This window comes from Callorhinus ursinus, unplaced genomic scaffold, assembly GCF_003265705.2.
Source record: "Callorhinus ursinus isolate GAN/ISIS: 27379988/994484 unplaced genomic scaffold, GSC_fseal_2.0 scaffold48, whole genome shotgun sequence".
Taxonomy (NCBI): domain Eukaryota; kingdom Metazoa; phylum Chordata; class Mammalia; order Carnivora; family Otariidae; genus Callorhinus; species Callorhinus ursinus.
Window position 1 is genome coordinate 10,229,235 of NW_027397110.1, and position 15,677 is coordinate 10,244,911.

Below are 15,677 nucleotides of genomic sequence, written 5' to 3' on the forward strand. Positions count from 1 at the left end.
GGTCCCCAAGCATCTTGCAGGACACCTTTTATCAAAAAGCCTTTTTTAATCAGGACCCGGAAGCAGGTCTGGGGTGCACAGGAAGGTGGGATTCCTCCCCTGTGAGGTCACACCTGACTTTTCTCTGAGACTTCTGGGATAAGTCAGGGGTTAGGGTTGGAATGTTGGGGAAGCAGCCTTAGCAAGGGCTGGGGCTCTCGGGGATGCGGCAGGGACCCTGCTGGGGGCAGCTCTAGGAGGGCTGGGGCAGGCGGTCCCTTTGGGAGAGAAGACAAAGGCCCTGTGTGGTATGCACCCCGTGCCCCCCCCACCCCCAGCAAGGACAGTTTTTCCAGCACAAAAGCTGCACTGTGAGGCTGGGCCCTCCAATCAGTGGGGGTGGCACAGGGTTGGGGGTGGGCCTAAGGAATGGCTGTGGGTCCAGAGTGGCAAGGGGGCTGGGCAAGGCAGCCCAGCAGGAATGAGAACAAGCCTGGTCTCCTCTGGCCTCCCTCCCATGTCTGTCCTGCAGAGGGGTGGAGGGGCTGGGGGGCAACTGCGTTCTCCCATCGATCATGGGCAGGACCTAGTTATCAGGTGCTGCCTCTGCACCTGGGCTGTTCCTGGCAGTGCCCTGAGCCCCGGCAGGGTCCTGAGCCCATGGCCGGCCACTCACACTTTGACTTCATCGTCCTCCTCAGCATCAGCAAACTCGAAGGTGTTTGCTTGCACTGTGCTGGGCACTGGGGCCCTGCTGCCTGCCTGGGGTGCACCCCACTCTTCATCCAGGCTCTCCCAAGAAGCCCGAGCCTGGGGCAGCACTCCCCCCAGCTCCTGGCTCCAGGCATCTCTCCCAGGGTAGTGGCGGCTGCCCTGGTTGTCCCCCCAGCCTGCTCCCCGGTGCCTGCCAGGGGCCACGCCAGCAGGTGCACAGGGATACTCTTCCACTGGGCTGGCCCTCACCTCAGCCACTGGGCCCAACCCAGCGGTCACCCCATTGGGGCAGTGTCCACGGGGCTGGGGGCTTGCAGCAGGGGCTGGGGGGCTTGTGGCAAGGGCCGGGGGTCTTGAGGCAGGGGCTGGGGGACCGGCAGCAGGGGCGGGGGGACTTGTGGCAGGGGCTGGGGTCTCAGCAGCAGAGGCTTCTGAAAGGCTCATGACCCCCAGCAGCTCACTGAGGAGAGATGGCCCAAGGTCGAGGTCCAGGCGGAAGGACAGAAGGGAGTCAGAGCGGCGAAGCCCGGACTCAGAGGGGAAGGTATTATCATGGTCTCGGTCACGAGGCTTTTCCTGGCGAGGCAGGCGGGAGATAGTGCAGAACCCAGAGTCCACGCCTGGAAAAAAATAAAAATGGGGAGCAGGGTCATAGCTGGGGTCCCCAACCAGGAATTGGGGAGAGCCAGCTTGCTCTGTGACCTCTAACACGTCACTCTCGCATCTGGCCTCAGTTTCTCCCCTTTCCAATATAGTGAACCCTGGAGTCTCTCACAGGATCTTCCTATCAAGCCTAGAAGTGGAAAATGGACACAGTCCTCATTCCCATTTTGTAGATGAAGAAAGTAAGACTCAATTTGGGACAAGGGGAAAGGCTTGCCCCAGGGTCACAGACTCTGAAGGGGTGGAGCCAAGCCTGGAGCTCAAACCTCCTCTCAGTCCAACTGAGGGTCATGGTCGCTAGTCCCCTTCCATGACAGGGGCCAAGGGTTGCAGCAAACCCACAGCGCGTGGGCGGGTTTGTGGGCACAGGGATGGAACCAGCAGCCAGGGTCTGACTGCACAGAAATCACAGACTCAGAGGACAGGCAGATGCCCTGCAAAGGACCTCTTCCACCCTCTGGCTCCAGGACTGCCATGCCCGAGGCCCGGTGTGCTTACTGTGGACCAGCCCCCAGGGGAGCTCTGAGCAGCCCTCAGGGAGCCGAGCATGGGAGGAGGCCCTTGGCAGTGAGGCAAAGCCACGGGCCGGGAATGGCCACCAGGTGGCAGCAGGGGCCCCGGTTCCCAGGTGAGCAGCACAGCGGAAGGACCGAAGCACCCACCACTCCCCAACCACAGCAAGAGGGACCTCTGGCTTCTGTCTCTGGGAGTGGTTTTTCCAAACTGGTCAAGTCACAGGAACTTCTGTTCAAGTAACAACAACACAGCAACAGCTCCTATGTCCCGAGCACCTACTGTGTGCGACTCTGGGCCACGCCTGATACACATATCACATCTCTTGAGTCTCAGCAATGACCCTAATGCACCCATTATACAGGTCAGGACTTGACCTGACAGAGGGCAGTCGGCTTGCTGGAAATCAGGTAGAAGCAGGATTTTAATCCCAGAGCCCAGACTCCCAGTCTCTCCACTCTGTCATTCTGATGTAAAGGGGCTGCTTCGGTTGAAGGGGACGGGGGTGGGGGGGTGGGGGGGAACGGGCTGGCTCAGCCAGGGGCCCAGACATGGGGAGGCAAGTTAGAGGCAGGTGGGACTCAAACCCCAGCTCCTCACCTCTCAACCTCAGCGTACAAATACTCCTTGACCCCCACCCCACTCACGGTCTGGAGTTTGGGCCTGACCTCCATGGGGAGACCAAACTAATGTGGGGAAGAGCGCTCACTTGGAGGCTAGGCTGACCCATCGAACCCTCTGGAGCTCAGCACCTAAAAAATAAGCAGCAAGCACAGGCCCTCACCGTAACTGGAGCGGCCGTCCGTGGAGTTGGCAGGGCTGCGGTCAAAGGTGAATTTGCCCACCACGAGGCTGTCGTAGGCAGCCTGGTTGAGCTGGGGCAGGGAGATGGCGTTCTTGATGATCGGGGAGACCGCGGGCGGAGCAGGGGAGGGTGCGGGCGGGGAGGCCATCCGCCGGGGCGGCGCCCCTACCCTCCGCACCTGCTGTAGCTTCTTGGCCAGGAAGCTGCGGGGTGAGCGGTGAGTGCTCCCAGAGCTGCCGCCATGGTTGCTGAGGAAGGAGGTGTCACCAAAGACATCCCCACCACGGCCCACATGCATGGTGTGGCGGAAGTCCCCGAGTGGGGGGCTGATCATGTCTGCTGTCAGCCGCCTTTTGCTCTGTGAGCTGGACACCCAGCCCACGGGCGAGAGCTTGCCCAGGCTCATGGCAGGGGCTCCTCCAGCCCCCTGGGGGCCCGGCATGAGCTCTGGCTCTCACAGCGGCTGGTGCATGCCCCCCGTGGGGCCTGGGCTCAGGGTCCACTTCTCAGCTCCCTCCTTCCCCGTGGAAGGGGGCGGACAGCGGCTGCCTCCCCTGCGCTCCTAAGGTGTCGCCCCCGAATGCTGAGGCTGTGGAAGGCCCATGGCTGGTTTCTCCCTGGGGCCTGGCTCCCGGCCCCGTGGAAGCAGCTGTCGGTGTTCTGTCCAAGAACAGGGAAGGTATGAGTTGTGCCTCGAGTGTGGACAGCCCCTCTCTGCCCAGGGGTAGAGACCTGAAAGAAAGAAAGAAAAACGATGATGGGCCCGGGGGATCCTGGGTCCAAATCACAGCTAGAGAGAGCAGGTGGCTACACCTGCCGACAGAGATGGGGGCCACCGACAAAATGCTGAGCAGGCGCACAAGGAGGACATGCTGTAGAATTCTGGGCACCCGACATTTAAGAGCAGGCAAAGGAAACAAGAGTGATACAGTCGGAATCGTGGTTGCCTCTGAGCAGGGACTGCTGGGAGGGGCACAGAATAATCCATCCAGCTGTACCCTGGAGATGCGTAGCAGTTAAGAAGCACGGATGGTCCTTATACCCTTATACCCAGACCGTCTGTGAAGCACCTAGTAAGTGCTGATAAATTACCTGTCATTCATGTAACCCGCATGACAGCCCTGAGGGAGGCACTATTTTAGAGAAACTGAGGCACAAAGAAGTGAAGTGACTTGTTTGAAGCTACACAATCAAAATGGCGAGGGAGAGCACCCCCCACCCCACCCTCCCCTGCAAACCCAGAGCCCTTGAGCCCCAAGGTACGTTCTCCTCTGCTGCCAGGTTGGGCAAATCACCTCCCCTCTCTGTGGCTTAAACTGTCCTCCACTCAGAGAGGCCAGGAGGGAGGAGGTGCCCCGCCACAGGCTTTGGGAATTGCTGTGTAAACAGCCTGCACAGAGGTTCCTCAGAACGCTCCGCCTCAAGGTGCTTCCTGGAAAAAGGATCCTGTGGTCAAAAGTGGCTTTTCCCAGCTGCCGACTGCATGCCTGAGCAGATTGAAGGCTCTGAGAAGGCCCGCAGGAAAGAATTTTACTATAGTTTTTCAAATTGAGGTAGGAGCCTTGTTGTCAGGGAACAGGTTTTGGAAAAAGCACAGTTGGTGCCAAAAGCTGTTTCTCGCCCACTCCCCCTGATCTCCCTGCCTCCTCCCCTGCCCCAGCCTTCTCTAAGCTTCTCTTGGTCTGACCCCATCCCTTCTAGTATCATAGAAAGTGCAGTCTGGAGGATGCCTATGGGCCTATGGTCTGACCTCTGGCTTTCCCGTGGCCCAGAGAGGTTCCAAGTTTGCTCAAGGTCCCATCAAGAGAGCTAGTCGAGACTTGAACTCAGGTCCCATCAAGAGAGCTAGTCGAGACTTGAACTCAGAGCCTCTGACTCACATAGCCTTTGACTGGCTCCCGGAGCCCGGTCTTGTTTCCCCAGGTTGGCAACACACTGTGAAGGTGGGGCCGCTGTCTAGCTGTTCCTGTCTTCCTCCCTCCTTCCATCCAGCTTGAACTCTGCACGTGGCAAGTGCCAAATCAACAGGGGTTCAATCGCAGGAGATCGCTACAATGACCTTCCTGCCAAAGGATCACCCCTTGCCACCTTCCAAGGGAGGGTAGGTAGGTGGGTGGGGAAAAGCTTCACCGTGTGACCTTGAGCAAGTCACCTACCTCCGTGGGCCTGGGACCTCAGCTGATAAAAGTTGATAATAATCCTTAACAAGAACACCTAGATCTGTGCCTCAACTTTTTTTTTTTTTTTAAATTTCGCTGCCACCTCCAAGCAGAAAAATCTCAGTACTGCTCTTTGAATGTTATTTGAAATTCAAAATAGGTTAAATAACAAGATAAAAACAAAGAAAGCAATAAAACAAAGCTTGCTTTGTTCTCTGACTACATTCTCTTCCCTTCCCACCATCTGATCCTCCCCCAACCCTAACTCCTCCCCCGGGGCGGGGGGGGGGGTGTCTGAATCATCCCTTTCCCTGGCACCCCCAGCACCAAGTCCTCGCGGAATGTTTGCTGAAGTTTCGGAGCACTCTGCCGTTGGCCAACCAGTACATGACGTCTTCGGACGCCAACTGCCCCGCACAGCTGAGGGGTTAGCCCGTTTTTACAGGGAGAGCCAAGGTTCAGAGGGAAGGGACTTGGCCAAGGTCCTGGCAGGCACATGGCAGGTTTCCTAGCTCTGCAGAGATGCGGGACGACTCTGTGAGCGGGGGAAGGAACTGGGGAGGGGGGTCACCCTGAGATGTCATGTGAGGGGTCCCTGTGTCTGTCTTGTGGCTACACCCACCTCTCTCCCAGCCGCCACCTCCAAGTAGCCACTCTTCTCTCTGCAAAAGGGACTCTGGCCCCCACTGAATCCCCACGGCCATTTTGACTTGTGAGACCAGATGCCTCTGGGCCCCTCGGAAAGGTCTCTCCTTACCCTTCCACCTTGCCCACTGCAATAAAGAGACTCTGCCAATAGAGAGGTTGTGGGACAAAGGGCAGGGCATTGCTACTGGGGACCTATTTTCCCACGTGGAAAACAAGAACAGCATCGAAAGCTGGCCCTTTCCCAGAGAAGTTATAAGAGTGGAAGGTGCTGTAAATAAAGCCCCAGGTCCTGGAGCAGGGCAGCCCCAGTTCAAATCCAACATGTTAGCACTAACATCTCTCACTGGGGGCCCCTTAGTGGCAGCAATTTGACCCCAGCTGTTGACTGCAGGGTTTTATTGCCGGCGATCAGGTGTGCCCCACCTGGCCCTGGAGGAAGAGGGGCTCCAGGTGTCCTGGTGCAAGGCCCACCTCCTCTCACCAGCCCGGGATTACTACCTGTTAACGCTCACGACACCCATTTTACAGGTGAACAAAATAAGGCACAGAAAGGGGATTGACTTGCCCCAAGTCACACAGCAAAAAAAAGTGGATGGCCCCGGAGCTTCCCTGGGATTCTGTCACCATCACAAGTAAATGTCAGGGGAGGGGTAGGACCACAGGGGCCTGGGGAGAGTTGTTGGAGGAGGCAATGCCCAGCTGCTGAGCTCGGGAAGGGCAGGCCTGGGAGGCGGGAGACTGTGTACATTCGGTGCCTGTGACCTGGGCAAGAGTGGTCACCCAGCAGCCTCAAGGTCCTAGCGGTCCTCGTATTTAGCCTACAGAGGATAGTGAGGCTGGGGCACTTGGGAAGAGGTTACTCAATGGTGGTAATGACCGCAAGGACAAGGCTGGAGGGGGCCGACAGGGGCCGCTGTGGAGGCACCGCGGTGCGGTGGAGGCAGGGGGTGCTGTCCGACATCGGGGAGGGCAGAGGCTGGGCTCCTGCACCCTGGCGCTCACCTGAGGGTCACCCTCGTGCCTGCCAGCGCACCACCTGTCACCCTGGAGGCCAGGCACATGCACACAGCCCCCTCCCCACCGGCGTCCAGCTGGGTAACACCACCCATACCACTGGACAGCTCGGCCCTGCCTGGGTCAGGGCAGTTCTGGCCCTAGAATAAAAGATTAACTCCCTGGGGCCCCTCGTATCCCCTGAAGCACCCCTCCCCACAGGTGGAGAGACGGGCAAACCGAGGCCAGAAAAGGCCAGCAAGTTGTCTGCGGCCGCAGTGGGGACCCTGTTGCTGGACTCTGAGGGGTTAGGAGGGAGCACCAGGGGCCATAGGGGAGTAAGAGGAAAAAGCGGGAGAGACGCTTCTTGGTCCACCACTCCAAGTTACGGCCGAAGCCCTCCACTCGAGGAGGGGGGTGGCCACGGACCAAGTGTCCCCCCCCCCCAAGTCCTGGGTTCCACTCCCCACAACGCGTTTGGGGCGGCCTGGGACTGGTCCCTCCGCCTTTCTAGGCCTCAGTTTTCCGGTCTAGAAAATGGGCTTCAGGCTTCGCGGGTCTTGCCTGGTTGGGGCAAGGACAGAACAATCTCGAGGCCAGTCGGGACTGGAAGTCGCGGAAGACTTGGGCCATAAAACATTCCCTCTGGGAGGCAGGGGGTTAGAATGGGGAGGGTCGCTCGTTCCGCGGGGGAAGGGGACAGCCGGCTGCCGTGGCCCGAGGGGAACCGGACGGGATGACCTCATCCGCTGCTCGGCCTGGAATGCGGTGGTTGGGGAGGGGGCAGGGTGCCTGGGGGCAGGGTGCCTGGTCCATCTCCCCAGCGGTCCCTCCCGCCCCCCACTTCCCGCTCTCCGCGCCGGCCTCGCCAAGGGGCCCGACATTCCGGCACATCGCCCCCTCCCCGTTCCTTCCCTTCCTTTCCCAGGGCAGGAAGGAGCGTAGACGGCCCTCTGCTCTCCCCCTCCTCCCGCAGCCCGCTTCACCGCTCACCCGCCCCAACTCTCTGCGCCCCTCCGCTCGCCGGGGACAGTACAAAACAACCCCCAAACTTGGAGGGACCCCCGCGCCGCTCCCGCTGCCGGCGGCTGGGCCTTCCTTGTTGGCACCGGGGGCGCCTCCGGCAGGCTGGCCTCCCCCACCCCCCCGCCCCAGCCCCCGGGCGCCTAGGAGGGTGCCGGTCCCCCCCCCCCCGCCGGCGTCCACGCCCACCCGGGTGGCGCTGTTACCTTCGCTCGGCGAGCCCCGGGGGCCGGGGGCCGGGGGGCGGACGCGGCGGCAGGGGCGGCGGCAGCGCGTCGCGGCGCGCAGCCCGGGCGAGTGGCTGGGCCGGTCTGCGCCGCCCTGGCCGCGGGCTCCGCGGGCTGGCTCCGGGGGCGGGGGCGGGGTGTGGGCGCGCTCCCTCCCCGCGCCTCGCTCCTCCCGCCCGCGGGCGGGGCCGGGCCCCCTCCGGGGCACCGGTCGGGCCGCCCAGAGGGGCGAGGAGAGCTGGAGGGGGGCGGCGAGGGTGCCGGGCCGGGGCCCTAGCCCGCCGCCCCCGACTCCCGGCAGGGAGCGGGGGACCCCGGGAACGTGCGGGTGCCCGGGCGGGGCGACGCGGGTCAGCGGCGGCCACCCCTCCCCCACCGGCTCCCCGCGGGGCTTTGGGGCGCCCAGACCTGAGAACTGGGCTCCCCAGCCGCTCCCTTCGGGTCTCCGGGGCCTTGAATGCCGGACCGACCCGCAGAGACCCTGAGTTCTACGAGTTGGGATGCCCACTGCCCTTCTCCCAATCCCCGATTCCTTTCAATCCAGCGCAGGCCTCGGGGGTGCTGGAACACAGAGTTGATTGAGCCCAACTGGGGCGCAGACCACAGCAGGCAACTTGTAGAGTGGTGTGTCGTGTGGTGGGGGCCCTAGAACCCAACTGCCTGGTTTCCTCTCCTGCTCTAGCCACTGCTTATCCTTTCTGGGCCTCAGTTTCCCATCTGTAAAATGGGATAGTAGTAGGCATCGGATGTTATGTTATTAGGTGTTCTCTGCTCTGTCAGCACCTAGGAGGCTTGCTGAACAGGTACATGAGACCAAACCTCAGATGGATGGGTTTAGAAAGCTTTATTGAGCACCCCCCCCAATCCCATCCAAGAGGGGCAGGAAACCACCCTGCACCGGACCCTGTGTCATCCTCAAGGAAGGGAGAGAGAACTCTGATCCCTGCCTCATGTTTTTTTGCCCTCCTCTGATCCTGTGAGCTCCCTGGGGACAGGCAGAAAGTCCTGGGGGCTGTGGTAGCACAGAGAGACTCCTAACAGCCTCCAGGGGAGTGGAGGGGGCCAGCAAGTTTTCCCAGAGAAGGTGATACCTGACTTAAGTTGTAAAGGACACATAGGCAGGGGGAACACCGTGTAAGTGCACACACACACACACACACACACACAAACACACACACACCTGGCAGGAGACTGCACAAGCAAAGATCTGGACCTAAGGATCTATAGGAGGAGGCAGGTGTGGCTGGAGGAAATCATCTGCCTGGGAGGAGGGCCATGTTTACAGCCTGGTGGAGGAGACTTGCATCGGCTCCCTGAATCCTCATGCTGGCCACAAAGGGAGGGCTTTTTTCCCCCAGCTGGACAGAGGGACAGATGGGGAAACTGAGACACAAAGAATTCTGGCATCTGCTCAAGTGGCACAGCAGTAGGACTGAGACTCCCGTCGGTCAGAGCCCTTTCCTCGGGGTCGGGCTCGGAGGTGTTTTGTCCTGGGGGGTGCTGTCTCAGGGGTGCTGAAGAGCAGGGGTGAGGAAGAAGCGAGACTGCCCCTGAGAGGCAGGGATGGGGGCGGGGGCACAGTCAAGGGCTGGGAGAGGACTGGGCCAGGTTTTGGGGGCTTACCCTTGGGCGTCCAGCCTCCTCTGGGCAGGGATGGGGAGCCAGTAGGCAGTGTGAGTCAGATGTGTATTTGGAAGCTCTTTCTCTGAGCCAAGAATGAACTGGAAGGACAGTGATGGAGGCAGGGAGTAGTAGCTATTATCATTAATAGCAGTAGTGATAACCAGCATTTATTGAGCATCGAATGCATACCAGGCTCTACAGCCTCTTAGAGGCACTGCCACATTTAATCCTCATGAGAGCCCCATAGGGACAATACTGTCATCATGTCCATTTTGCAGAGATGTGCGGTGATTTGCCCAAAGCCTCCTGCTCTGGCAGGATGGCCATATTTCCCTGTTTGCCCAGGATGGGCCCAGCATAATTATTTTATTTTATTTTTTTTAATATTTTATTAAAAATTTTTAAAGATTTATTTATTTATTTGACAGAGAGAGTGGGGAGAGGGGCAGAGGGAGAGAGAGAATTTCAAGCAGACTCCATGCGGAGCACGGAGCTTGACACGGGGCCCGATCCCACGACCCTGAGACCATGACCTGAGCTGAAATCAAGAGTTGGACACTTGACCACCTGGGCACCCCTAAGATTTTATTTTTAAGCAATCCCTATACCTAACGTGGGGCTTGAACTTAGAACCTTGAGATCAAGAGGCGCAGGCCCCACCGACTGAGCCAACCCGGCGCCCCTCAGCATAATTATTAATAGCACTTCCTTTTACTCTCAACGGTGACCTAGTTAGACAATAAATTACTTGTCATTCTCGCCAGAGGATCACCAGAACAGCCGGCAAAGGAAGCAATTTAGTGCTGTGTCAAAGGCCTTGAACCCAAAACTTGGCCCATGGGCTTCCCAGCCATTGTGTGACTGGAGGCAAGGCACTTGGCCTCTCTGATCCTCAAGTTTCTTGTCTATAAAATGGGTACAATTCCACGGCAGATATTTGCTACTTGCCAGCCCCAGAGATGGCTGGGAAAGCAGTCTTAGTGGGCATGCTTACAGCCTGCCACACACTCCCCCCATGCTCTCCAGCTCCGCGCTGGGGGCAGAGTGCCAGTGGCTGAGAACCTTCCTACTGTGTGCCAGGCACTTTGTCTCCACCAGCTCATGGCGAGGCAGTCTGTGAGTCAGGAATTCTCTGCCCCATTTTACAGATGGGTAAACTGAGGCTAAGAGCGGCCCTCTCCCTTCATTCAAAGCCTCTCTCCATGTAGGCTGTGTTCCTGTTCCTTGCTCCACTCCTGATTTAAGGATCCAACTCAGCTTTTCTCTCTGGAAAATGGGTGGAATGGAGGGGTCGTGGCACCCTTATGAAGGATGCAGGATGGGCAGTCCCCATTTCCTGTGCTTTTTTCCTCCACCCATTTCTCGTGGTCCCTTTCCTTTCCCTGTGGAGGGGCTGTCTGTGTCCAGAAGTGCAGGGGTTAACCCTGGGGAGCTGTAATCACCATGTAGAATGCAGAACGAATGCTTCCCAGCCAGGGATTGGGAGCTGCTAGCTGGGACTGGCTGCCGAGAATTCAGGAGCCCCTAGTTCCTCCTCTGTTCTGGAGGAACAGGGGCCCTTGGGCCTAATCACAGAGCTCAGCTGCCCCCTCAACTCACCCCTGCAGACTGGGTGGGCTGAAGCTTAGGGCTCATGGGCAGGAGGCAGTTTCTGGGCAGGCAGTCCTCTGTGGAGCTAGAGCAGGGTGCAGCTAGAGAGGGGCACTTCCGCCTTGGGGACTCAAGAATGCCCGTGGCTACCCACCCGGCTCCAGTGAGGTTTGGAGTGGGAGCCTTGAGCTGAGTGAGTTGGCTTGGCCACATCTATCAGCCCTCATCCCAGGCTCTCCCGAGGGAGCCCTGCGTGTACCCTTTCCATCCCAAAGTCTGGCTGGGCTTTTGGTCTATTGATTGGTCTTCCCAGTACTCTCTCTCCTGAGTGGCCAGTGGTCCCTCCACCTATGGATGCGATTACCATTCTATCCTCCTACGGACTACTTACACTTCTATCTATCCATCTACCTCCCCCTCCACGCTTCCATTTGTCTACCTGCTTACCTACTCTCCACACCGATCCAATCACCTAACCACTTACCCACTCCTCACTTGACCCCCTTGCCAACACCCCTGTCCATTCATTCATCCATCCCCCCACCCATCTGTCCAACTACTCACCCATGCATCCTTCCACCCCCATCCATTTATACACCTATATATCCTGCCCGTGCAGCATCCCTTGGTCCACTGCCCACACCCACACCCGTCTACCCACTCACCTGTCCTTCCATGCATTCACTCATTCTTTTTCCTGTCCATCCTGTGAAGCTCTTACCTTGACTCACACCCGGCCTCTGCTGACCAACATGGGTCTCTGAGCTGCTTTGAAATGTCACCTCCTCCTGGAGGTCTTCCTTCAGAGCATCTGTATTGGTATCTGTTGGCCTGCGAGGTCTCCCCGGAGATGGTGATGTTGGTATTCCTGGCAATTTGGGGAATGCATGGTCACAGCCAGCATCGGAAGGGGGTCCTTGTCCCCTGAACTGGACTGCCCCCACCATAAGGGCAGGTGTCCTTCTCCTGGGACCACTCCAGGGAGAGTCCCCATGGGCCAGATTCCTGGCAGGGGCTCAGATGCACCTAGGTGTTGCAGGGAAAGGGGACAGCACTGGGTTCTTGAGGAAGTTTGTGAGGCAGATTAGGTCGTCAGCTAGGGCAGACTGGCAATGGGGCCAAGGGGGCTATCCACCATGCTCTCACCAGTACGGCCCAGCGTGTATTTGCAAGTCGGACAAGCAAGAGTCCAGATCTTGGCTTTGCCTCTCACTAGCAGAGTGACCTTGGACGAGCCACTTTCTTGCCTGGTCCTCACTTGTGTTGTCTGTGATGAGCCATGACGTTCACTGTCTGACCTGTCAAGAAGGATAGCTACTGTTATTGCCTATTGTTACCATTTTCCTTTCCCTCAAAGACGATTTCATTTAACACATTTTAAGTAAGTTCCTGCTGTGGGTCAGGCTCCAGGCAGGGGTACCTTGTGAAGAGGCAGCAGTGAGTAAGGAGTGTAATTCCTACTCTCCAGAGACTTCTGGTCTGGTAGGGAAGACATAGGCCAAGATATTGGTGAGGATGAAGGGTCAAAACAGTGGTAGAAGAGGCCAAGGAGCCAGAGGACTGACTGAGGAGGTCCAGGGAGGCTTCCTGGAGGAGGTGGTATTTGAGCTTGGGGAATTATTGCCCCTAGGCGAACTGGGGTGAGAACAGGGCTCAGGAGGGTAGAGGATGAGCTAGGAAGGGTCTACTATGGAGGATGGGAGAGAGGCCTTGAATGCCAGGCCCTCTGTGGCCTGAGCTAGCCTGGGCCGCTGCTCTGCCCCCAGCACCGGCTGCCCTCGGGAGTGGGGTGCTTTGAGATCCTGGTTGGGCTTTTCTCATAACAGACCAGACAGCAAGCTAGACAGTTAAGGCTCAGACAGAGCACAGACTTGGCAGGGCTCCCAGGAAGGCTTCTTGGAGGAGGTGGTATGGGGCTCTATACAGACGTGTGAAGCTGTGCAAAGCAGAAGGCATGTGAGCCAGGCTGAGTACAGTAAGTGTGTGTGTCTGGCATGAGTGTGTGCCCCACGGGGAGTCGGCTGGAGTGACCACTGAGTGATGAGGGACATCGGGGCCCTGCTGGGGGCTGGTGGGTGGCCTGAGGGCCAGGTGATGGCAGATTAGTCCCTGGCTGTCCTGCTCAGCTGTTTCTAGGGGTGATGCCTGGGTGTGAATGGGTTGTTCGGAGCAGTGGGGTCAGGATGGGAGTTAATCCCAAGGGTATTTGGGAGGGCGTGGCCTCGAGGCCCAGAGGGAGAGCATGGCTCCCTGACTGCCGGCAGGCAGCTGTCAGGGCCGGAAACGCCTCTGGAATTCCAGGCTCTGGGAAAAGGGCTGGCCATGTGCAAGAGTTTTCTCAGCTGGACCCTTCCAGGCCAACTCTGCTCTGGTTCCTTATTCACTGCTCTGCAGGGAAATGGGGGCGGGGAAGCCCCCCCCCCCACCGCCGCCTCCCGCCAGGCTCCCTTTCTCTTGGAGAACAGGACAAGAAGTTGGACGGGGGCTAGGAAGGATGTAGGGTCAGTTCCTCCAGCCCCACCCCTGATGAGGACAGTCAGATGGATGGAGGGAGGCGGGAGTGGGGGTCTGAGGTGCGCGTAGTTGCAGGAGGTGGGGAGGGACAGCTGAAGGGTCCAGGCCCGGTGACCCTGTTGTCCCAGGGGTGATGGAGCCAGGTTCTCCAGAGCTGGGCCAGGCGTCCAGGAGCCTGGATGGAAGGGCAGTGAGGAGGGGTCCTCCAGGAGATCTTTGTTCTCAACGTGGGGGGGTGTGTGGAGAGAGGAGGGGTAAGGGGGGACAGGAAAAGTATTTGAGGCACAGAAACAATGGTCTATTCTCTGCCGTCCAGCCTGGCCTGAGAGATAGGCCCGTGGGCTGGAGGCCAGCGCTGCCTTGGCCGGACCATCTCCAGCATCACGGCCCCCCTGCCTTGCCCAGCCCCCAGCCCTTGGGGCTTCGTGTGACCCCATCTAGATGGGGCTGGGGGCTCCTTTCTCACCCCTTCCTGGATGCATGGGCCCATCTGTTTTCTTCTGACAAAAGCTGGCCCTCTTGGGTCGATGAAGGGCTTTAACATACGTGGTCTCTTACAGAGGAGGGGAAGCAACTTCCCCCTGGCACCTGCCTGTTCCTGGTGAAGCTGGGGCTCGAACCCGGCACTCCTGGCTCTGAGGCTTGAGTTCACCCAATGATCCTCCTTCCCCACCACTGCTTCTCAGCTCCTGGTTTCTTCCTCCCTCTCCTAGACTGATGGCAAGAGGAAGATTATCAGAAGCCAGGGGAACACTAATGACGCACCTTCTAAGTGTCAGGCTCGCACTTGAGCTACTTGGGCTTGCTCAAATCCTCACACCACCATTATACAGACGAGGAAACTGAGGCCAAGGAGGTAAAGTTACTTCTTCCACCTCTGACAGCTCGGAAGTGCTCCCACGGGATTCAAGCCCAGGCCTGTGGAGTCCCCAGTGCCCTGCTGCCTTGAGGGCAAAGGCTCTGAGGAGGCCAGGGGACCCTGTTCCTTCAGTCTCAATGTCTGGAAAGGAACCTCATGTGCTACACATGCATCGCCCGGGGACCGGACTTGCTCAGAAGCATCCCTGACTGCTGGGTGTTGCCTCTACCTTTTTGGTGGCTGGGAGCTCACCCCACAAGGACAGCTCTGCCAGTCAAGGATTTCTCCCCGAAATGGAGCCGAAATCGACTCCCCATAACCCCTGCTCACCATTCCTCCTTCCGCCTCCTGGTGTTGCACACAGAGGCCCCCAGGTGTTCCGCCTTTCCAAATGTCTGCCCAGGAGTCAGAAGATCTGGCTCCCATTAATCCCAGCCGTGGATCTTGGGCCAGTTCCTTTGCCTCCTGGTGCCTCAGTTTTCTCATCTGTAAAATGGGAATAATAATGCCTGTGATCAAGAAAGATGGCTGGGAAAGGAGCTTTGCCCACACAGGCTGAGGGTATGGGTCACGATGATTGCAGATGTTCAGGCTTCTTGTACTTTTCTGCATTGTTCCATGGACTCAGTTGTCACACCACAGCAAGAGCTCCTTAAGCACCTACATGGCATGGGCAACAGGGCACAGCTCTAGCTTTTGGACTCAGGAACGCCCCCTCCAGCTTGCAGAGAGGAGACACAGTGGCTTGTTGTTTTAGCTTGCGGGTTTTATGTGCAGAATAACCTTTATTAATTCACAAAGACTCCAACAACAGCCTCAAGGTTAAGTAGAGGGTCTCACAGGTGAAAAAATGGACCCAGAGAGGTGGAGCAACCTACCTGAAGTCTCACAGCACCTCTCTGCAGGGCGATGGACCAACTGATTCTCACCAGGCCATCCCCCTGTCGGGGCTGCGTGGGTTAACGGGGTTGGCTGGTGCCCAGCCCAGGAGGAGGGTGGGTGGCCCTGGAGAGTCAGGGGCGGGGTATGGGCAGCCCCCTCTAGGTCTCTGACTCCACCTCAGTGGGCAGCCTGAGCCCCTGCCAGTCTCTTGTTGACTCAGCCAGCGTCTCTTCTGCCAAGGCCTGCTGGCCAGAGCTCCCACGGGGAGGGTCAGGCCACATTCTTCTCTGGCGAGAGCCTGCAGGAAGGCTGGTATCTCCTGGTGGAGTCTGTGTGCTGGTTTGTGGGTGCCAACAATGATGCTGGGGTAAGGTGGGGAAATGCTTTTGGAGGGTGGTCCCAAGGGACTACTGTGTGGTGAATGGGCTCGCCTGGGCACCAGGCCACTTGGGCACATGGCTCAGTGTTGCCCTTAATGACTTAGG

The 15,677-nt window shown here is 58.6% G+C and overlaps 1 protein-coding gene across 1 annotated transcript; it reads right to left on the reverse strand.

Annotated features, from left to right (window-relative positions):
* Window positions 1-26: 26 nt before the first annotated feature.
* CDC42EP1 (CDC42 effector protein 1) lies at window positions 27-7,836 on the reverse strand. Its single transcript, XM_025882193.2, has 3 exons — window positions 7,704-7,836; window positions 2,654-3,406; window positions 27-1,313 (listed from the first exon to the last, which is right to left on the reverse strand). The coding sequence occupies exons 2-3, from the start codon at window positions 3,114-3,116 to the stop codon at window positions 652-654; spliced, it is 1,125 nt and encodes a 374-aa protein (XP_025737978.1). The 5' UTR covers window positions 3,117-3,406; window positions 7,704-7,836; the 3' UTR covers window positions 27-651.
* Window positions 7,837-15,677: the final 7,841 nt, after the last annotated feature.